Genomic DNA, 24759 nt, shown 5'->3' on the forward strand with positions numbered 1-24759 from the left:
ACCCCAGGCCCACTTTATGAGAACCTTTATTGTGTGCATTTGTAGACTGTTGTAAGGCCACAAAAGAGGATCAAACTCAATTAAAGAGGACTGCCAACTATTTTAACAAGCTATGGAAATTCTTTGTTTAGTTTTTGTCATATCTATGAAATACAATTTGGGATAGTGGATTTTATAAATACAAACAAACAAAAAACAAAAACATTATATTTAGGTGTGCTTGCATCCTATTGTTATCTTACATAATAATTATTATTATTATTTTCCACTCTGAACTAGTCCCTCAATTTTTGCATTACATGGACATGATGAACAGTGTCAAAATGTATGTCTCCATCCTGAATGCGTTGCTTGTACTTCCATGAGGGTTCCGTTGCACGGTTTAGGAGATACTTAAGAAAAAAAGTGCTGCTAACGGTCGCTAACTAGCTAACCACAGTCAGAAAAGTCACAACATCACACAACGTGTGCTTTTCTAAGAAGGCCTGTATAACAAGTCTGGTTTAATGGAGACCAATGCAGTGGATGAGTCATGATGATGGATAAGTCTTAAGTCATTTTGCTACTTGCATAGCTAGCTACTACTGACAAAAAATACAGACCAGGGGTGGTGTTATTGCAGGAAACATAGCTACTTACATCCTCAATGTCACCCTGTTTGTTTTTGTAACTGTTTGTCGGACATCTGAGGTAAAGTTTATTTTTTTATTTTAGTACCCAAATATTGATAGGTATGGTAATCTCACACAAAATACATGTATAAAGCTTGAAAGCCCTGAAGAAGATTCTACTTGGTTTAACTTGGCTGGCAAGTAGAGATGTGGTTGTTAAAAGTGCTATTCAATTTAGCTAATAGATCAACATAACATAAGGGGTTAGTACCCATGAGAAAGCAAGATCAAGAATGAATTTACTTTTGATGATGTCATGTATCTGTTAGCCTTTAAGGTGTTTTTATTAGCTTATTGAGTTAAGGATAAACAAGTGAACATACGCTTTTAAAATGGTGCACCATCATTTCAGCAGTCAGGGAGTTGGCTACACAAGTTTTGGAGAATTGCCAAAATGTTTCAATTGCCAAGAACACGGTATATTGAGTCTCTGTATGGTGCACTGTATCTGAGGGAAATTTAATTCTAGAAGCCCTGTAATAGATTGTGCTGTCTGGTTTTGGAATTGTGTTTTCAATATCCGCTTCAATGGGCAAAACAACTTCTAGCCTGTGCCAGTGTTGCAGCTATCCAGAGAAACTAGTCTTATTTTATTCCCTAAGGTTTTTTCCTACGACTGATCATAATCAGAATGTGCAACTTGCTTCAATTTGCAAAAGCTAAAGCAAAGAGAACATGCACACACATAGGATAAAACACATAGGATTAGAAATATATGTTTGGAATCAGTTGTATATTTTTTCTCAAAGGAACATTCTAGTCAAATGGTCATGAATTAAATATTCCACCTCTGATCTTTGATTCAAAACGGCACAATAAAAAATAGGAATCCTCATGCATATTTAAATCATCATAATTGTAAAATTGATTGATTCAAATCTCCTCAATGTTTTAGCAACCCATACTGGAAAAATATGTTCACATTAAACATCCTTCTACTGTGCAAGAGATGTTCTCTCACATGATTTTCATTGGGTGAACAAGTTAATGCTGAGTTAATGGAATGAGGAATAAAGCAATACGACAATGCCAGAAAGGTGTGTTAGATAATATAATATGCACGGTGTCAGAAAGTAATGTACAATACTTGGATTTCTAACCTATGATGTCTAGACAGTGGGCCTCAACAAACTTACGCCAAAAGCCTAAACAGATAAAATCAACTGTTCCAGAGCTTGATCGAGATCAACCTTTAAGACATTTAAGATATTACAATTATTTAATAAGGGTTTCAAAAATGTGTTAGATAAGATAATGTGTTTATTCCTGCTTACTGTTGTCACTTTGGTCTAAAACCATTCTCAGGGCTCTGCAAGGGCCATCATGCGGAGACCTCTAGTCTCTGTACCTCAGAAGATATTGAATTTGAGCTGCACACTATATGTCACTGTGTTCCTGTAGATAGGTGTTCAAGGAAAAGCTTAAATCATCGCTTTGAAGGAGGATGAAAGAAGATGGTGTCTTGCTATAGCCCTGCTGGTTAAGGAAGCTGAGCTCATCAAAGCTGAGTGGACAAAGTTGAACTCTTTAAATAATGCATGCTGTAGCCTCTTGCCTCTGTTAGCCTTGCAAGATATGGGTGTATGGAAAACCATGTGTACCAAAACGGGAAATTTTACGTTGGCATTAAGACGACACATTTGGCCGTCTTCAGATGAAGGGATTTGCCGTCTTAACATGGCCATTTTTAAAAGTCAAAAAGACCCCCCCTGGTCTCTCACATTGTTTGAACCCAAACGTTGACATGTATGGTAATATCACACCAAACTTTTGATAAAACTTGCCAGCATGCATTTAGTAGGCACTATTGAGTGGGTACATCAACATGTTCTGAGTCTTCCTAACAAACATCACTCTACTCAACTCAACACTAAGGAAGGCCCAGTTGGTTGACCCGTCCTCATCTGTTACCCAGTTAGTGTCTTCCAAGTTTCCATGAATCCCCTGTCATTCCTCACCTTTGTCAACCCAGATGCAAGATATTTCCACTCATATACCCACTGCCCAGGACCAGGGAATCGAGTCAAGAAAAGGCTGAATCTCCACAAAGCTCGTTTATTTCTTTAACCTTGATAGTGGCTTAGGGAGGACGGAGGAGGTGTCCATTTATCTTGTGCCTCAGTGGCGGCGGCTGAATTTATTGGACTTCAGGTGTCATCTATGACAAGGCGCACATTCTTTCTGTGCATTATGGGCTACATGATTGCGGTAGGGAAACTGTAAATTATTTTGAGATTATGTACTTCTTGGAGTTATACATTGTGTTGAATTTATTGTTGGGAGCAGCTGTATGAAAAAATGCGAAAAATACAAAATATACAATAATGCTCAATGCCGACCAATGATAAATGCTTTGTGGAAGAGTATAGGCTACATCCATACCATTTTACCAGAAAGATTGGATCTAATAGCATTGGAACTCTTGGATTTGGACTTATGCTTCCACTCATCATCAAACCATCTTATGAAAATGTAATCAGAAAGATATAGTCTATGTGTGACAAATTAAATACTGCTGTTTACTATCTCTGCTGTCTGCAAGAAATGATCTTGTGACTAGCTACATAATAAGGCAATTACAATACATTTGAATATATTAAAATGGCTGCCGCACACAATATTATCCAATCACACTAATTAGGATCTTCATTTTTCTTTATCTTTCTAGTGACGTAAAGATATGGCAATGATATCAAAAAATGGGTGCGTCTTTGTTTTTTATTAAACTTATATGCCGACATGGAATTGTTTACTCTCATTGTTCAACATAAAAGTGGATATTCGGATAATTGAACATCTCATCTACTTGCAAATTGGTAACTGCTTTCCTGCTTCTGATTTACAATAGCTTCTCAAAACGTTCATGACTGGCTGGACAAAAGGGATGTTAAGTCCACATCAGTATCCAATTAGCAGTTTTTAAGCTGAAAACATCTTGTGTGGAGTTTGGCAATGGTAAACGGGCCAAACCCTTGCTCTTTCTTGTTCCATGTCAGAGCAGAGAGAGTGGTCCCTTGATAGTTCTGGCACAATAGCTTTGGCCAAGACAAAACAATTAGTTTTTGAAAAGCCTGTTTTCTGAGATCACATTATCTCAAAAGACACAGGTGTTCTGTTCCTTTGCTAATAACAATCAACGTAAGATGGTTTCTTTAAGGTCTATCTCACTTTTTGCAAAAAAACATGTTTTGGTGTTGCACTGTTGGTTCTTGTTTCATATATAAATAAATAAAAGCAAGGCACAAAATGGTCAAGGTTAAAAAGAACTGTGTATTTTCCTTACAAGCGCTATTTGTATGTTGCGTGTCAAAAGCTACCACAGATCAATTGTCATTAGATCACTGTGAAAAGAGCGGAACATATACAATATTCACACATAAAAATACATGAAAAAAATTCAGACAATGATTGACTTGTTGTTTGAGCCCAGTAAACATTTGTCCATTCAAGGAATCTTGTTTTTGTCCAGTGATGAGCTTGACTTGAAACCAGTTTGTTTGTCTGAGTACAAAGAGTTCTTTGTTCTCCCGAGATCAATACTCTCCAATCCAGCTCTTCCTTTTACAAGCTGTAAATGTAGATACCAAAGAAAGAGAGAGAGAAAGAGAAATAGGGGGTGATTACCTAATAGTGATTCCTGTTCTGTTGTCTCTGTGATGTTTCAGAGTCTGACGTGGCTGAGGTTACTAGCTGGAACCTCTCAAGTAGTTCTGTGACATAAACTAAGTATCTGCTTCCAATTACTGTACTCCCTCCAGGACTGGTAGTAGACAGACACTGCAGAGAACAACTATTTGGAAGTTTTGATCATTGTTGCTTTGAAACTATTCTAGCAAAAAATAAATTGCAATTGTTATGCAAGCAGATTCCCATCATAAAGGTTTGTTTATTGGTTATGATTTCGAGTAAAGTTCCTTTTCAGTTATACACAAAATTGTGTGTAACTTCTGTTATCTTTTTTTCTTCTTCGTGGTTTTAGATTCTGTCAGGCTTGAAAATCAATGAATTATTATGTATCCAAAGCACAAACCATGCCCACAATTAAAATGCTTCTTCACACACTTAAATACTTAAATAGTGGGAAAAAGTTTTCTTAGAGCCTACTACCCTGCAGGTATAAATGGTATATCCCTCCTGTACGCCATTGACCAAGATGATGTACAACACATGCTGAGGAAATGGTGGGGAACCGAGCTTTAGTCCCAGAAGACCCTGCGGGAGGGATTCAGACCAAACCGCTGTCTTAGCACATGTAGCTCTGGATAAGAGCGTCTGCTAAATGACTAAATGGAGCTGGGCTACATTCAAATTGCTATTGACTCGACATTGTGCCACTTCCTTGTTAGGCTGCCTTTCTAACTGTTTCATAACAGTCATCTGTCATCGGGATTTTACTTTACCATAATGTGCAGTTGAATCTACACTCATTTTGGTATTGTCCTCCCTCAATTGAGTCATGATCTTTTCAGATTCCTCAACAAAGAAAGGGGAAACAGTTTTACCTAGAACTTTGTTTTCATTTCAGTTTTTTTTGTCTCAGCTACCATGTTTCTGTAATAGTTACTGTGTATTACAACATCTTGCATTACATGTGGATGTCAGTACGGACAACTTCCATAAATATTTATAACCTACTCTGCCTTGCATCTTTCTCCTGAGAACATTTGATTCAACATGAAAAGATGACACGTTCAGAATACTAACAAAACAAAATAAAATACACAAACTGAATTACATGCCTGAATTCTGCTCTTCTCAATTTGTATTCTCTTGTACAATTTGTTTATCTAAATATTGTCACCTTTAACCCAATGTTTGACTTTACAGTGAAACGTACGGGTTGTGGTGTAACTGTAGATGACACTGGCCACTGTTGCACGTCAACACACACTCACCCACAAGCACTCGTGCGGGCACAAACACACTCACGCATTACTTATTCATTGCTGTCACACACTGATCTATAGGTTCGTTTGTTTAAGGTCAAGACACCTGAATTGAAACTCAACACCTCTTTTGTACCATCCCCGCTCTCTCACAATTCTCTCACTCTCACTGTCTCCCAGCCAACATTAAACTTCTTTCTTCATCTTCTCTGTCTCTTCTTCCCTTTACTAGCTTGTTCTCATCCCTCTCTCCTCTTTCAGGTTCTACTTTGCTCCCATGATAGCTGTTTGAAAAAGATTTGAAAAGCTATAGAGTTGGCCTGTTGATCAGATATCCCAATAACTAATGAAAAGCGTCGTGGAAGTGACAGGGAGATTAATGAAGTGTCCCGGGCGGCAGTCTCGTGTAGCGCAGCGGGACTTCTCCCTTTCAGTTTGCAAGCGCCACTTAACCGGTATTCACGGTGACAAATATCAGCCTGTCCTTCAACTGACACCTGCAAGCCAAGGTTACATTTACACTTTTGCGACTGGCCCAAGCCACTGCACAGGAAGAGGACACTGAGAGAGTGAAGGAGAGAAATAAAGACATTTGAAAGTGAGAAGGGAGAGAATGATTGAGATAAAGGAGAGAGAAATAGAGAGAGCTGCCGTCTCCGATATGGAATAAACGTATTTACTGGAAATAGGCTCAAAGGGGAGGAGGCAGGAGTGGGGGAAGGGGGGGGGGGGTGCTCGGGAATTAATTGAAGACATGTGTGCGGTGCGAAATGGCCGCCACCAAGGAGCCTAGGGGAGGAATAGAAGAGAAATTGCAACACTTGAGAACATTGATTTTTTTCAGTCTTGAGGAGACAGCTATGATGTCACCAACTGGCAGGCTATTTTGTGTGTGTGTGACTGTGTGTCTGAGTGCGTGGACAGACATTGCTCTGATCAGCACAGACTCATTTGTAGTCAATAGGGATGGTCAGGCTTCAGAGTGGTCAATGCTGTCTGACCTTCAGAAGCATTACAGTGAACCGATCAAAGAGAAAGTGTGAAAACAATGATGAGAGGTGGAGGTTAAGTAGATGTGAAGATGCCAGTACAGACATATTCATGCACACAGAAACATGCATTCCTGTACAAGCCCAGTCAATAAGTGTACATTGACAACCTTACCAACTACACAAACAAACATGTAATGTGCAAACATAATTGGCTGAGACACACATACAGACACTGACACACATACATATGCATTGACTGAGGTGTGATCATATTGCATTCTGTGTGGCTGGTGGCGGTGCCTGGCACTGTACCTGAGGAGAAGAACAAGAGGACAGAAGGGAGAGAGAGAGAGCAAGAGAGAGAAAGAGAGAGAGAGAAAGAGAGAGAGAGACTGAAAGAAAGAGAGAGAGACTGAAAGAGAGAGAGAGAGACTGAGAGAGAGAGAGAGAGAGAGAGAGAGAGGGAGGGGGGGAGGGAGGGGGAGGGGAGAAAAAAAATATAGAAAATGGAGCAGATATCTCAGAGGCAGCAGCACCCAGAGCTGCATCGGAGCTCCCAGAGTCAGATTACAACGAGCCTGAGAGAAAAAAAACTGAGAACAAGAGAGAGACAGATGGACAGGTGGACGGAGAATGAATAGAGACAGGCGGAAAGTTAGTGAGAGGCTATGTCTGGAGAAACCTAAACAGAGAAAGGCAGAGAGAGATTCAACATCAAATGGACACAGATTGTGCAGCAGAGTGAGTCAAGAGAAAGAGATGTATGCATCCGAAGAGAAACTATTGCCGGAGAATAGAGAAAGACAACTTGGAGAAAGAGGGAGGAGAATGGAGGGAGAGAGGACCTCATGAAGAGTCACTGGACCCGCAGCACTCAAGAAGAGTAAAAGAGAGGAGGAGAAAGCGGGAGGGGAAACGAGCAGGCAGAGGACAGCGAATGAGAAAGAGAGCAGAAAGAGAGAGCGCGGCAGAGAGTGAAATTGAGGGAGAGAGAGAGAAGAAGGGAGGGAGGGGGAGGGTGACGAAGGGTACACACACCACAGTGTGAAAAGAGTGCAGCATGTAGACTGGCTGCACACTCCACTTGCCGATAGAGAGACAAACTCTTGCTCAGCACACATGCACATGAAGAGTGTGTGAGAAATGCCCAGGCTACTGCCCATGGACACATGCACACATACTCTGGCAGGGCATCAGAGAGGACATACAGACACCCATGCCTAGAAGCCATGGAAAGCAGCATGTTTTTCGGTGAGTTTTTCACAGTGTTTTTTTTTTTTACATTGAGTGTGTGCATGTGTATGCAGGTGCGTGTGTTTATGTGTGTGGTTTATTGTCTAGATATGGTGTGTGTGATGCAATGTGCATATATGCTCTTTGTCTGCTGCTTGTTCTAGATACTAACAGAACGAGAGGATGGTTAGTCAACCTGATGGGGGGGGGGGGGAGGTGTAAATGCAGACTTCATAGTGTCCGAACCCATCTCTAGGTGGCGATCACTCCCTCCCTCCCCACATGTGGGTTTGAAAGCCCAAGGTTTGGATTTCATCTTTCTGTTTAATAGACTGACTCTGTCCAAATGTGTTTTTAGCAAAGGAATTCAAAGAGTCGACACAGCTAGCTCAAATATCAAGGTTTAAGAGCCACTTGATATGTGTTGTATGCTAGTTAGAGATGAAAGAATGTTCCTTCCATTAGTTTTATGGGGGAGATGAGAGGCTTATGTATACTTAAGGCACAAGTGCCTTGAATTCAAGTGCTCTCCAAACAGATGGCTTAGCGTCAATGTGATGGAGAGTTGTGTGCAGGGTGGGGATGTATTCTTCATGGGATTAAAATGATCTGAAAGTCCATGTTCTTGTTCAATCTTGTAGAACGAGAACTCTATAGCTTGAGGTGACAATAAAGAAGAGCTTAGATAGTGTCCGATGCTGAGGAGTTGGAGTCTGAAGTGTTGTCTTGCTGCAGGGTTGAGGTCAATAAAAAATGTGTCATATCAGTGTTGTATTTTATTTATGACGTTAAAGTAGCTTACTCTGCTAGCCTGTGTTATCCATACACCTTTTTCAGTTTAAAATCAATAAAATACTCTCAATGATAAGTAAATTATAAGTTTTTTTTTTTACAACTATATATTTCAGAAAGAAAATGTATTACTTATATATTCTCTTTTTTCTAAACATTATGTACTTACTAAACAGACAGAACTGTTGCATTTGTAGCGGCATGTTCAGTCTGTAAAGTCAAGGTAGGACATGCTTGTCTCCCACCTTGGCTTCTCCTGTAAGATGGAACCAGTGAGATTCAATGTCAACAGACAGAGATAGAGACACACGTGGGGTTAATAAGCGAAAGCCCTCTGCGGCTGGAACCAAATGTAATATATGCACACTTCTTTCTCATTAAATACTATAAATTAAAGGAAGAAGGTTATTTACGTCAGAGGATATCAAATTGAAGTTGTGAAGGCTGTGCATTGTTCCCTGGAAACGCATGTTGATTAGGAAAAAGGTTCACCTGGGAAGAATAAAGGTCAAACCAACATTTTCCTTTTTTGGGGACAAAAACTGAAAATGGTTGGGATTTTCTGCAAAAACAACATCAAATTCTAAAGCCACATAGATTGTGTCATAAAACACATGGCCAACAGCATTACCCTTTGTGCCTTCCCCTCTGCCAAATAACCCCTTTAATACAGTCTACATGGACAGCAAAATAGCAATATATTGACAATAATTCAGGAGCAGTCCTTTCTTTGAGTGCGCGTCTGTAATCATCCAATCCATTAGCGTCGGTTCTTGATACTTTCGGCACGTCTATCTGTCGTACCACGGCCTTGTTGCCCATAGTTTAACAGCAAGTAAACATTTTTTTTGGTTAACCTCAGATTATAGAGCACTTGGGAAGTGATTGTTGGATCACATTCAGAGACAGCTGTGTTTATTAGAGGTTTGCACCACCAAAGTCATGACAACAGAGCGGGTTACACCATCGAGGGTTGGAGGGGCAGACTGGAGCCAAAGGCTAACACTTAGCAATGCTAGTGTTTTCACTTTGTGAAATATAGGATGTGAAGAGTGAAGCTCATAGGCCAGAGACAAGATAAATATGTTTTTTACTAGCACAGACATATACAGGTCATGGAGGGTCAGGTATACCAACTGGAGAACTGGTGTACGTACAAAGCTGTTCAAATAATTGGAACACATTGGCCTTTGAATGACTTTGACTTGCATTTGAACTCATATTTGCTTCATAATTGGATTTGTATTTGCAGAGCATAATAGGAAGACTGGTTTGCTGAAGATTTTAGATTGCTTGAAAGCAGTTTTCCAGCTGTGAGGAATCTTGGCCTGTTCGGACAAACCTTATCAGGGGAATGATCGCGATCAGGAGAGGCAGAGGTAGAGGAGAGCGTCGAAAGATGATTCATTATTAACCTGACTCTGTGTCCTCCAGACATCATTTTTACCCTCTATATCTCTCTCTCTCTCCCTCTCTTCCTCCTGACACTGCCGCAGGAGTAAAAGTGGCTGAGCCCTGATGGATGTATTTTCTGAGCTGAAAGCTTTTACACGCACCAATATAGAAATATACACAGCTCATCCAACGTACACTACAAGCACACACACACTGCAGCTACAAGTGCGTCCGTTTGCTTGGCTTTGGCAAATGTCCATTTTAGCAATTGTTGACTTCTCAAAGAATCTGAGAAGATTGGAAATGTTCAAAGCAAACTCAAGGTATATCCAGTCATTATTGTATTTTCAGAGCAATTCTGAAAACTATTTTGTAACCATGCAAACATGTTGAGTTTTGCTGTACATCTTAAACATGTGTTTGCTGTTGTTTAGGGCAGGGTGTACCTCAGAGCACTTTAGACCAGATCAAGAACTGTAGGTTAAAATCTACCCCTGTTCTCTCTGCTGCTTCGGATGAAAGCTTCTGCTAAATGAATGCTTTATTATTTGACAATGATGTGATATCAATGATTATAATGGATTCCAACACTTACAGGCAGGTCAGTATGACAGAAATATTCTGTAGAAAATACTATGTGGGTACTTTACAGTTGGATGCTGCCTGTGAAATGTAACCTGGCCAAGCAGACTGAGTAGGCTGTTAACTGTATTTACTGTAATGTCTGTGAACTGATAGCCTCTAAGTGAAGGATTGAGCAGTTTTCTCTGCCTCCCAGCCTCCTATGGACAATACGACAGTGAGTCTCTTAGCCTCTGAATACAGATGATGAACCTTTCCACCAACAGGCCCTGGGAAGTTAGAAGTGGGCAGTGCTTTACATTTGGTACATATGGACAACCATGTAACTAACTTGCGATGACTGTTGTAATTATAACATGTAGATACAGTAACTGTGTGGACAGACTTACATTTAGGCAGTACAAGTTATTATACAAGTGAACTGACATGGGATCAAGGGGCAGGGGGGTCCTCTCCAGGGGTGAATTGATGTTAACACTGATCTTTTTTTGGAAACGCCATCTTTCACTGCCACTCTACAACACCCCTTACTCCACTCACCCATACCCTGCTAACCCAAAGTACCATGAAATTACATAGACAAATGATAGATACGTGTACCTATAATTTAGTCATGGAAGTTCATTGGACACTCATTTTAAAGTGTTTTCTAGATATCATATTTTAATATTACGGCTGAATTAAGTTCAGTTGATAAGCATTAACTTTATATAAAAACGTACTTCTGTCTTGGTTGGACAAGGGTTAGTTGCAGAAGTGATTGTTATACTTCGTTCTCGTTTCAACATAGCAGTGGGCTGATGAGAGCTGATCAGTCTAAATAGTGTTGAAACACTTGTCCCATGAGGTCATGTCAGGGTGGAATGTTGTCCTGTTCGGACATGTTGCTCAGGACCACGGTTGTATTGTTAATGTACCTTTAACAGAGGAAACTGAAAATAACGTCTTCCTTGACAGTGATAGTTTCTCCAATATTGAAAATATGCTACTATTAATCCCTAGAGGGAAATACAACCGGGGTCTGCGATCGCCAGTTATTAAAAGAGTGTAGTGGATGCCTAAGAGTGGTTCAGGAGCCACACCTTAATTGCAGTGAAAGTCCTTTCATCGCTTGCGAGCAAGCCCAGTTCTTAAAAAAGTCTGACTAATTCCACCTTTTTTCCGATGACTAAATTGATGTTGGACAAACTAACCTAACAACGAAATATTTGTATCTCATTCTTCAGCACTCAACACAGTGTGACTGTGGGTCTGCTGGGGTATTTGTGTTGGCTGTTTGGACTGTGCACGTTACATTTTGGGATCTCGATGTGGCTTGCCCAAAAAAGCAACATGTTTAAGGGATGACGTCTGGCCAACACGTCAAAAGATCTTGTTGAGGGATGATGCCTTCAGAAGGATATGCTTTGTTAAAGAAGAGCTGGAACATGTCTCCACAGGAGGGTCGGCATGCTCTCTTTCTCAACAGATGGCAGTTCTCTGGCAAATGGGGGTAAAACAAGACTAAGGATTTCCCCCTCTCGCTTCTTCCCCTCTTTTTTTTGACTGTTTCTTATTCTTTTAATTATGCCTTTACCATGGCCTCAGGCTCCAAATGTGGCAAACCTTGTTTTTATTTGTCTCAAGTTGCTGTTTTGAAATGGTATCGGCTCGCTTTTAAGAGTCATGCTGGCCGGGAGTTTCTCTGTTCAGCATATGGCAGTAAAAAATAAAATAATACAAAAAAACCCTGCATCCCCTGGTTCTAATTACTGCTTTACGGAATGGGTTCTTTAATTCCTAATGTTTTGGAGGGCTGGGGCAGATTCTCAGCTTTTTTGATCCTCTACTGTTGAAATAGGGCTCTTCTGTTTCTAATTCATGGCTTAAAATGCCCTTTGTTGGCATCTCATGCTCTTATGACAATAAAAGTGAAGTATTTACTTTTGTTTTTCCAAGACGTTTGGCCACCTCTCACTATTGAATCATTGCATAGACCAGATTTTGCCTGGTTTAATCATTTTACAATGTAATTTAATGGGATGGTTTATGAGACCAACCTTCTGAAACATTGCTTAGCTTTAGGTATAAACAAAGAAAAAAATGTAATTGGATTAGACTGACCTGGTTTCAAATGATGAAATTAATCTCACTGTTTGTGTGTTTGTGTCTCAAAGCTTTATTTGTGCAGTCAAGACACTCTTACAAATGTGTGTGGAGCATTGTTTTTGTGCTAAAGCAGAAGATGGGGAAAGAAACAAGCAGTATCTACGGTCAAAATACTAAGTATGTAAAGGTTGGCCAGACATGTTAGTGATGCTTGAACACAATGGCAGTCATTGCATATCTTGCAGCAAGTAATCTTTGATATAATAGTCTCTTATACAGCAGGGGTAATGCAGCAAAGTTTCAAAATCATGAAAGCCAGGATTTTGGGAAAGAATGGAAGCATGAGAAGAAAGAAATAAAGTACACTTGACTACCGAGGCAACATACAAAATCATAGCAATAAAACTCTTACATTTTCTGTTTGCAGCATTTCATCTAAAAATTTCAACTTATCAATGCCAATAAAACCCTAATGTTACCAATGGTAATTCTCTTGAAAACATTTAGATTTTCTCTTATTCTTCTCCACAGGTAATGCGTGTCAAAATGGCCTCCTGCCTACTCTGGTACGTCCTACTCTGCCCACGCTCCAACCATCTCTGGGTATGAAGCATTTCCTCCCGTTTCCACTGGATACAGCTTCAGCTGTAAGGCTCTACCCCAGTTTCAGTGCGGTGAGTACCACTCCCAGGTCATGTGAAAAGGGTCATTTCAGGTCACATAGTATTATAGTTTTAGTTGACCCTGGCAGAGGTCACTCAAAATAATATGACTTTTGTCCAACGGTTGATTTAGTGTCATGAGATTTTGGACTTGGAAGACGTGATTTTTCTTTTTCAGTCTGAATCTCATTTAGATGTGTGACTGTAACGCAGCCGAAAGCGCACCGCAGTTCCACCAAAACTTGTCCTTTTACAGCGGTGGCGTGGGTACGTTTCCCACAGAACTGCGGAAGAAGAACAATATAAATCAGGACCCGCAGTGGCAGCGAAGTTAAACCACTAACCTGCTATCCGTTACATGACCAGCCATCTGAGACTGTCACCTTCTGATGTAAACATAGGCCATGGTACATGTCCTATATTGGAGAATGTGGTCATCCGGCATAAGTATGTGATTGGATTTAGGACTGCTGAACTGCAGAACTGCTGTGCATGTAACATGGCCTGAACTCACCCAGTGTGCATTTACTTGGAGTCATCTGTACACTGTTAAGGAACCCATTGATTTTTTTTAAGTAGAGAGGAATTATTAGAAAATATGCAGCCTCGCAAGGTTTGAATCACCAAAGTCATCAAAAAATATGATGATTCCTGGAAAAAATTACTGATCTAAGTCTAATAGTTTGAGCTTTTGCTTTAGAATTTCGGGAATAGCTTAATTTAATGTCTGTTCTGGCAAGTAAACCAGATATATGGAGCACAGCTGGATACAGAGAGAAAAAAATATCCATATAATATATGCCGGGACATCACCAAACACAGTTCAGATAGCCAATGGGAGCCAGATTGTCTCAGCAAGGGAATGTGTCAGGAAGTTCCAGTTCACCCTATTCGTCTTCTCGCCCCTGCTAATGTACATCTAACAGACTTTTCTGCAGATAATGAGTAATGCACTGGGAAACCTCCAAATCTCTGCAAGTTGATACTGGATTAACATGGAGTAATCCCCCCCACCCTTTCTCTCTTTGTGTTTCTCTCCTCATTTTCGTTCTCACTCATTCACTTACTCACTCACTCATACTCACACTCCGTTCATGTTTGCCTCTCTTTTCTACCCTTTTCTGTTCCACCTTTCCTCTCTAAATCCTTGACGTGTAATCACTGGCAGAATGTAGGGTGATTGTAAAAGCTTGGGCTGGCACGAACGGTGCTATAAAAGTGTTTATGCGTAAGTTATTTTTTCTAGTTTTACAATGCAGCATATACTTGTGTGCAATTTGTGTAGGTTCGGTTTCACAGCCATAACAAAGGGAGGATAGCTGTTTCAGGACATGGGAGATTGGGGATCTTAGGAATGTGTTTGATTCCTTTTTAAACCTCCCCTACTGGGTGGCTTGTGGGGTGTTTGGGTAGTTTTTTATGTGAATGACATTCATGAAGGAATGTATACATTTGTGCAATTGTGTTACAAACCATCATCCCTAAATGTTCAGCCTTAATGAGAACTGTAGGTGCAGTTGGACGTGCTGCAGCATATTTAGCTAAAGCTAGTTTCCATCTGTAGTCTTTGGGAGGGATATGGTTCTATCAGTTATGATGAGGTCAGGTTTGCTTATGTGCCTCTGGGGCACACTAAACATTTATTCACTCCAATACGCAAGATACAAAAGACTCATATAGACAAGATGACTGCAATGTTTCCATTAATCTACAGTGGTAATAAAGAGTCACAGTTCTGGCGTGATATAGCTACACCAGATACATTTTCCATCTTCTTTCCAGAGCCTGGAGTTTGCCACACCTGCACAAAATGATAGATGCCAAGTCTTTTGTCAAGTCTCATGCAATCTTGTTTTGGAATGTGTGACTGACATCATTAGGATGTGCTTAGCCAAAGGGATGGCTGTGATTTGACTGTTATCTCTCTCTTTCCTGTTTCCTCTGGAGCAATCTTCAATGAAATAATGATGTGGCTAAAGTCCATTAACACATCCCACAACACAGTCAACTACGTACAAATGACATTCTTTCTTTCTGACCTAAGAAGTTGCATGATACGTTAATTTACCTAACCCAATATGTTAAAGAACAACTGTATAAAATGGTAATGTCTGTAAAATCAAACTGAAGGGGGATTTTGAGATTACGCTGTTTAAAAAAAGAAAATATAAGTGAATGTGAGAATGAAACAGACAATGGATAGAGACAATGGCAATAATCATGAATTGGGTAGAGTTGTCCAGATTTCTATTAAAACAGCTGTCTAAGGTCAAGGTAATGAGATGACTAGCATGAATGAAATAGATCATGTGGGAGTCAGGTGGCTGAGCGTTAGGGAATTGGGCTAGTAATCTGAAGGTTGCCAGTTCGATTCCCGGCCGTGCCAAATGACTTTGTGTCCTTGGGCAAGGCACTTCAACCTACTTGCCCCGGGGGAATGTCCCTGTACTTACTGTAAGTCACTCTGGATAAGAGCGTCTGCTAAATGACTAAATGTAAATGTAGATCAAACCAAAAAAGGAAAAGGAAAGAGCGATTGTTCACTGGTAGGTGAGTTTAGAAGGTGCAATGAAAGAGAAAGGTGAAATAAAAAAACTTTTCATTTAAAGGGATCTTTCTTCAGTGTGAAAATACCATTCATCTTGCCAGGGACTTACATTTGTCTTGGAGAAACAATACAAAGTCAATTTCCAGCCTGAGGAGTAATCAGGAATGTGAGTTATTGATTTCCTCTTGCCGATCTGCGCACTGGAAAATTGCTTTGTAGTCGAGGACTAAGAGTGACACACAGGCTTCAGCCTTGGATGCTCAAACATCATGAACCATTTCAATCTCCCCCACTCCTGACTCAATGCTTGTATCAATATCCATAATGGAAATGTTGCTTTCCAAATGCCCACAGCGCAATACAGCTTTATCTGTTCTGGGCTTTGGGAGATAAATGATAGCATAAGTGCACACAGCATGTTGAAAGGAAAGAACAAAGGCGCTCAGAGACTATTTACGTTCCACCATTTGAGTTTCATTTGATTTACACAGGTCCCATAAAGATCTAATGGTTTCTATAAATTGTCTTCCCAGAAGGACATAAACAATATCAGAAAACTGAGGAAAAAAAAGATCAAAGCAGCACATGCCGATGAGGAAATTACCACCATCCAACTGATTGCCCTCTGAGCTAATTCTTCACAACACCTGGTTAAGAAAAGCACAGACGTTAGACCTCATCATTTAGCACTCAGAGGTTTTTTAACCTTTGAACCTACAAGTAGCTCCCTGTTGGCAAAGCCTCTCAATGTTTTCTCCCACGATAATATTTCAGCTGCCTGGGTACCTGCCAGTGCAGCTCTCACTGCAGGAATGCAGAGATAATACTAAGGACCTCCGGCCCATCTTTATGGGACTACGTCCTGCCAGCTTGACTTGCAATATAAGGTTGACAACACACACGCACACACTTGTGTTATTACCTGAGAAGTACTGTAAGTACTCCCTAAAACAGATCACTTGTTTCATGATTTGAAAAATAGATGAATTGCATGTTGTCTTCTGAGTTCTGGGAGAGATAATGTAACATTGAGGTACGTTTCAGTCAGAAGTAAGGTGAAGCAATGTCTCACCATATAAAAAAAAGGAGCAATCTGAAGTTCTCAAGTGTTGAGCACGATACCATTTATCAAGTTGAACTGTTCTAACAGTGTGCTCATCTGTTTTCCGTGTTGTATGCCCCAGCTGGTGTTTTTGAAAAAAGGTGGAAGCATCCGTCCGGCTCGTTGTCCATGAGGTTCAGTTTGCACGGCACCATGTTTCAGCATTAAAGTAGAACCAGCTGGAAGGTCATGCTAGCAGTTTGCACCTGTAACACCATTGTTCCTTAATGAAAAGCACACTGTCCCGCAGGGAAAATATAGAAGCTTTGTTTGCCACAGAGACAAGACTCTCAGGATTTCATAATTGTTTAGATGGTTGGTTGAGGGACTAAAAGTGTGCATTGTATAAGGTCTTTAGACACACTGTATCATACCTGTCACTATGAAGAGTAACATTTCCCCTCCCTCCAGGGAGCTAGTAAAACTTTACGATACGTATTCAAATGTGTCGTTCACAAAGCCCTCACAGTGAAAACTATCAACTGAAGATAACAACCTGAATTGACAGAATTCTTGTTTTGTAGACTTAAAAATACCTGGTGTAAGATTATCTTAAATATCACTGTCCAAAATTCTTTTCTGAACTTCCACGCTTTTCCAATGCTCAAGTTTGATTGACAGTGGTTTCACAAAATAAGATAAGGAGAAAGACATGCCTTGCTGTGTAGGCGATTGGCTTTAACAGGATTTCTGGAACATAATTGGCTGGAGCGGGTCGTTCCAAAATTGAAAATGAACATTCCATTGGAACTGAGCTGTCTGTGTTGCTAAACAACTCTCAGAGGGCCTCATTAACTTCCACAACACTTTTTTTCCTTGTTGTTCCTTTAATGTAACCTCAGGTAAGTTGATGAATTAAAAATTAAAAGTAATGAAGTTGTGCCAAAATACTTTTTATTGTAACCATTGTCATTGCTGGTTATGGTGTTGGACTTGAAAATGTTAGTTAGCTGTTGCAACATCTGAGGAAGTGCCAATCACACACACTGCACTTCATAATGGGGTCTCAGTTCCTAAGATGGAGGGTCAGATGGCTGAGTGGTTAGGGAATCAGGCTATTAATCAGAAGGTTACTGGTTCGATTCCTGGTCGTGCAAAATTACGTTGTGTCCTTGGGCATGGCACTTCACCTTACTTGCCTCGGGGGGAATGTCTCTGTACTTACTTTAAGTCGCTCTGGATAAGAGCGTCTGTTAAATGATTAAATGTAAGATAAGAAACCATTACACATTCATTCAACACTGCTGTAGTTTCCGCTTATCACTATCTCTGCCATATTTTTTGCATGTAAAGTTTGCCTGGGAAGTTATCTTTCTAAAGCTTGCAGTCAATGATCAATGCTGACATGGTCTAATGATTGCATAATGCTCAAATTAATACAGATTATTCCAACTTGATTAAGCATTGCACTGATCAGGTTGGAGTTAGGGTTGCTTGTTTTGCCATTGAAAATCTATTTCTCAACTTTTTTGCTTGCATCAAAAACTTTTTTTTGTAGTGTGCTTGTATTAGGCAGCCCATTAATTTGTTTCTATTTCGAAGCATTGATTTTGCAAATTCAACCGACGGCCATGCTTATTGGGCTCTCATTATCAACCTTGTTTGATATTCATTGAAGAAATGATGAATCATTGCAAATTTCATTGAAACTTGTAATGAGTGATAAATGTTGCCAGACTGGTTTGATAGAATGATGGATTAGGAATTTGACTCTTAGGGATTTTAACAAAAGCACTATTGAACTTTACCTACAGCGCATCAATAAACTATGATGTCATTTTATTATTCGTTATTTTTGCTCAGTATCAGATCAAGACGTGTGTAGAAGATACAAGTAACACAAAGTTAACGTATGGTTTAAGGTTTTTGATAAAAACAAAAAAATCATCTCAGTGGTTGCCATGTTATCTTATTGCTCCCAAGTGCCTCTTTGGAGAAGAGCATTCCCCAGCTCAATATTTCATTCTGATTGAGACTAGATGGGGTGAGAGCTCAGTAGTGAAGACTGATTTAAAATTTTATCATCATCAATGGTATCAATGGTGTCATCATCGCCAAACTAAACTATCTAAGACCTCTATCTATGTAAAATGGCGGAAGGAGAGACCTGCGAAACGGTAGAATAAAGTTGGTGAAAGATGGACATCAGGAGAGGGAGAGAGAGAGAAAGACGGAGAGAAACAGAGAGGAACAGAGAGAGAGAGAGAGAGAGAGTCAAGGCAGGTACATACCAACACCAATGAACACATGCTTGGAGAAAACTGAAGACTTTAAATTCATTACTGCTTATGTTTTGAAACACAAACCACAGTCTCGACGCATATTGTCTTAGCTCTGTTGTAATGCCTAATGAGTGGCCCAGATGTGCTGCCCTTTGCGGTACATTACTCAGCTTAGCCATTTAAATGGGAAACATTATTTAAATTACTTCGAATTTGCGATGCCTCTACCCTATGAGAGGAGATGAAGCGATATAATAACTGAGGTGAAAAACACTTTTCCCAATGGGCTTTTTGATGAACGATTTGAAAAATATAAAATTAGTCTGTGGTAACTGAGTTAGCATGCCATTCAAATGTGCAATTCAATGATGATTGCATGAATTTTCTTCTCGGGACATTTTTATGCATTTTCTTCTTCAGTGACCAGCCCAAAAGCTCAGATCTCTCTCTCTCTCCATCTCACACACACACACACGCACACACACATTATATTTGTCACTCTTCAACTTACCCTCTGTGATGATGGGAATTCTATATTGCCTTCACTGTATTGTGCAATTTGAATACTACACACTACAGCTTTAACTTAATTCCCCCATGTTCTCACTGTCAGCCCTTTTTAGAAAGCTGATAAACTGCACAGACAGTTATTGCCATAGGGGTAAAATTATATTTATTGTTGTCTCTCCATCTCTCCCCATCTGTCTTATGTTACGTAAAACAGTCCGTCAACCCTTGTCAAGTGCCAACCAGCTGAGCATCTAAGTTAGGACTTCCTTTGTATTTCTGTCAACTACCTTTCTAAGTGAGCCTTCGTATTAATTAATTAATACCAAGTGCAAAGATGTTTCTCATTATGAGGTATATGAACAACCTCCGGATTTGACTTGCAAATGTTTGTGTGGTAACAATCTATAACAGCACTGACTGATGGTAACTAAGTGACTGGTCCAGGCAGCAGAGGTAATTGGAAAATACATAGGAGGCAGGATTACTTCTGACAGGTCATTCATCCCACTTAAGTTAATGGTAAGTGAGCTTGGCGGCTGTGAATGGAACATTCAGGCCTCAAGGTGGAAGCTGCGTTGACCAGTCATTCCATCTATTTCTCTTTTTCTCTCTCCTCCCTCACACTATCTGTATTTTTGTCCATCCATGTAATGCTGTCTCTCTACTGCAGTGGTGAATTCCTCAACACACAGGACGTATACAGGGAGTATTCTGGGAAAGCATGCACTGTTTGATATAAATACTAAAGGGTTTTCCCCTATAGTATTTGCAATAATTTATTTAAACCCCAATTTTTGGGTTTCTCAAAACCATGTGTTACTTATTAAATAATTGTCTTTATTATCCCAGCTCTGCTCAATATTATAATCTGGTTATATCCAATACATGGGGTTGCCAAGTATTGTATTTGAGATTTTGTGGTTTATCACAGCGTTGGTGTGAACATTGTCAATTTTTGCTGTCACATTACTTATCACAACTGCTGCTATTTTAAGTTCTAGCTGTCTGGTGTCCCTGGCACCAAACCTTGTTACAAACAAGCTTCAGCAGGCTGTCAGAGAGCATCAAACAAACAGCCTGGTCTTTCCCCACCAGGGCTAGGCGACATGCTCCCAGTCTAGAACACTTCTGCACGAATCACAATGGATTGACGATGAAAGGAAAAAGACTACGAGTGAGGCAGAGAAACGGAGAAGAGAGAGTGAACAAGAGAAAGGACCACACTACTAAACCTTAGCAGACTAAGAATGGGCACGGGATGAAGATGTGAGTGTGTTGGGCGGGGGAATTGGAGTGTGCTCTCAGCGGTAGGCTCCTCATGAAGTATTTGGCTCAGTGGGTGGCTGATGGGGAAAATGCATGGGGAGTAATGTGTCACTGGCAATGCAGCTGTACTTTGGAGACAAGCCCTCAGAGCTGGGGGAAAGCAGCAGTCAATAAGGAAGAGATTTCTCTTAACGACTCTAGGAGCGATAGATGGATAAGTAGATTTACGGTGGAATTAGAGGGAACGGAATGAATTGTGAGCAACTGAGCTGTCAAGGCATGAGGTACAATGAAATATGTTCCTATTAGCCACTTCTTTATATATTTTTATTCAAAGATTTGTAACATTTCCTCAGACTAATAGTCTGAAATACATGTTGTAATGATGTTTACGCCGCTTCCATATTCTTTTCACAGTGGTTTTGCGGGTGCCTGTGTAAAATTATGTTTCTCAGACTTGAGCGCCATACGTGTTTCTTGCAAGAGCTCATCCTATTTGTGGCCCAGATGTTTTTCACTCTGGGTTGGTTTCCAGTTCTCAACCTCTGGGTTCCCAGCAGGCCCCAGCTAACGTGTCTTGCTGTAGAATTCCTTGCCAGGGATCCGTGCCAGCTTCATGTGTCATCCTCTCTCCCAAACTTGGGTGAGATTTATTATGGAAGATTGTTGCATAAGCTTTTTTTTGTTGAGAGCATGAGCTTAAGACATGCTTAGTTTACAATGCTCAGATTTTTGTACAGTTTCTTTTCTTTTTTCTTTTACAGTTTTCTTTGTTCTGTAATTTTTGGTTGCAGTTTTTAAAGGAACTTTTTAAAGTTTGCCTTATGCCAACATCCCTGTTACCAAATGTAACTTATATGACTGTAATGTCAAGAGAATAAGGGATTTTACTGTAAAGTGATAAAAAAGAAACAGTGTCAACAGATACCTCTGTTGCAGCTAAGTCTACAAAATGTATCCCTAAGGAACAGATGGAAGCAATGCCATTCTTTAAGGCTCAATCACCAAACAGATGGAAGGACACAGAGCTGACAGACGGTGCAGCAATGCAGGAAAATAACTGAATATGGAAACAGAAAAGGACTTGTTTCATACATACCCAGTTCCCTTCCTCACATATTGTGTCTTTGATATAAACATGTTTTCTATTTGTTAAAGCTTGTGTCTTTCCGAACTTGCAAGAAAGTTCACTGTTGAATTGATTGCTACTGGATTGAACTTGATATAGACAATGAAATGTTCTCAGACTGTGTCCACTGGCAAAGACCTGCAATTTATTTAAGATGGAACAAGAAAACTGTGACAGGTGATCAATGGATAACTGAAGTTAACCTCAAAAGTGAAGCATACTTCTTTGTTTGAAGCTCAAGGATCGCCGAAGGTTGATTTAAAGGTCTGGTTTCAGTACTTTTAGTGCCTTAATTATCTTTTGCTCTTTTCTCTTGCAGATGGACCCAATACAGAAAGCTGTTATGCCTCACACGTTTGGAGTACTTCCCTCAGCAAAACGAAAGCATGTCTCGTGCAGTGTGTGCCAACTAAGGTTCAACTCACAGGTGAGTGAATGTCTGAGATGTAAAAGGGTCAAAATGTCACATGATGATGGCTTCAAAACTGGGTTTTTGCTTGCCCCTTTACACACATGTACTGTATGGAACCACTTCTAACATTGAACTTAAAATAGGACCAAACGAAATACAGTGAGGATTTAAAAAGGATGGTTTCCAAAAAACACTAGTTTAGATATCCTAAAAGCAATCAAATTGACTGACACCTCTTTAAAATAGGCTATGATATTGGCTGGATAATCAACTGACACCTTAAAGGTTGTTTTTTGTCTGCTCTGCTAAATGTCTGTCCTCAGTATTTTCAGATTTTATATACCACAAAACAACACAAAGATCTATTGTCAGCTGACAACTACATTGTTATTGCATCATTGTTTATGGAAAATATAAACCTTGAAAATACTGCAAAAACATTGTGCCAGAATTAGCAATTGTACAACTCCCTGATTTTTTTTCATGCAGTTTGAAAATCAAAAAAGAAACACAAACAGTCGCTTTTGAGCCAAGAATTTTGATTTACAAGCTTGGGACATTGATGAATAATTAACCAGGAAAGCTTTATAGACCAGTCTTGGGTTGTCCTGACTGTGGCACACATACTTTATGTGCTGGATTGGGAAATGTGGATTTGTAAAGAATAATTAATTGCTTTAAAGCCATATCTGTACAATAGTTATCAATGACAAAGTAGCCATGGGTAATGGCATTTAACCCTGATTTATAGAAAAATGGGTATTGGCATAATACTGTAGCAAACTTACAGTAAATTGAATTGTTTTTATCTATTGTCACAGCCTGAAATCACAATAGTGGCACCCAGGTTACCTCCCTGACCAAAGTACTTTCTCCTCTTAACATAGTGTACAACTTCAAACACACAACATAGCAAACTAGTGCAAGAACACTTTCTTTACAAGAGTCTACAGAGTTGACCACCTCACACTAGGAACAGTGTGAATGTACCACCTGGCTGTAACGCTGCTTGTCAACACTTGGGCCTACAGGGAGGGTGTAAAAAAGGATTCTTTCAGGGCCAGGACAAGGACACCATATGACTGCTTCTCAAACATACAAGTTATGGAAGATGGGTTACAGTCTCTGTATCTGGCCAGGAAGGCCAAATGTACCCCCCCCCCCCATGCACACACACACGCACCATCCTTTATGATTTCAGTGTCTTGTAAACATTAGTCAATGTTACTGTGAAATAGCTTTAGAAGCTAATGATTCTTGCAGTGCAGCAATGCAGCAATAAAGATATTATTTTTTAAATAGGCCTACTGATTGCATATCCAGATAATATCACTCTCTGGATATGTCTGGATATAGAGAAATGGTGTTTGCCTATCCAACATCTTCACTGTGAGCATGTTAAGAAAAAACTGCACATCTGAGATTGCATTTCACATACAGTTATTATCACAATAATTGAACACTAATTAATTCCCATCCAAGTTAATTGATTATCATTGTGTGTGTCATGGGGAATGTGCATGGTAGCTAAGTGTGTCACAGTGCTGGACTGCATCCATTTTCTTTCATCCTTTTTAGTGGTATGATGATGATGTTTGGGTTCATGGGCTTCCTTAGAAACATCGAGTAGAACCACTATATGTTCATCCTACTCTTCCAAAGGATGTGCATCGCCTTTTCTTTCTACAGTAGGACTGGGACAATAGAGATTTGTTGTGTTACTGGCATCAGGCACAGCCTTCTCCCTTCACAACTGAAGGGAGTAGAGACAGTGGGGACTAGGATTTCAGACAGCCCAGGCATTGGAGAAAGGGTATAATGCCTGATGTCCCTCCAAGTTGCAGTACCTTTAAAAACTTGTGGAACACGTGATGGGTCATGAGCTGTTTGGACACCTGGAGATTGGGAGAGCCATTCATCTTGGCTTTTCATGTGATTGCACAGATATCTCCTAGAACATCAAGATGGTGGTTCGACACTGTGTAGACTCCACTTTGAATTGATCGTAATCAGCTCTCTGATTGGCTAAAAACTGACAGACGGTCAATGATTAGTCCAGAAAGTGACTCAACAGATCCTGCAGTCCTCCAGTGTTGGCTGATCGGAATACCAAACCAACAGAGACCCGTCCCTTGAAAGCACATTGTTTTTTGTGTGTTTTGAGTTTAACGCTTCATCCCTGTGGCTTTTTAGATCTAGTCTCCCTAACTCTAACGTTAACCTTAACCACCCCTCAAATCCTAATGTTAACCCACTTTACCTTTCAAAT

At 40.1% G+C, this 24759-nt stretch overlaps 1 protein-coding gene across 2 annotated transcripts in view; it reads left to right on the top strand.

Annotated features, from left to right (window-relative positions):
• Positions 1-7547: 7547 nt before the first annotated feature.
• Positions 7548-24759, top strand: part of znf385d (zinc finger protein 385D) — a 32358-nt gene continuing 15146 nt past the window's right edge. The window contains exons 1-3 of one of the 2 annotated variants that reach the window (XM_047039811.1): positions 7548-7800; positions 13171-13313; positions 22398-22505. In XM_047039811.1, the coding sequence (XP_046895767.1) occupies positions 7719-7800; positions 13171-13313; positions 22398-22505 (333 nt within the window). In that variant the 5' untranslated portion in view covers positions 7548-7718. Of the gene's footprint in view, positions 7801-13170; positions 13314-20883; positions 20950-22397; positions 22506-24759 lie in introns of those variants that run through there. The other variant, XM_047039820.1, reaches the window with a different exon arrangement.

This window comes from Hypomesus transpacificus, chromosome 2 (assembly GCF_021917145.1).
Source record: "Hypomesus transpacificus isolate Combined female chromosome 2, fHypTra1, whole genome shotgun sequence".
NCBI classification, from domain to species: domain Eukaryota; kingdom Metazoa; phylum Chordata; class Actinopteri; order Osmeriformes; family Osmeridae; genus Hypomesus; species Hypomesus transpacificus.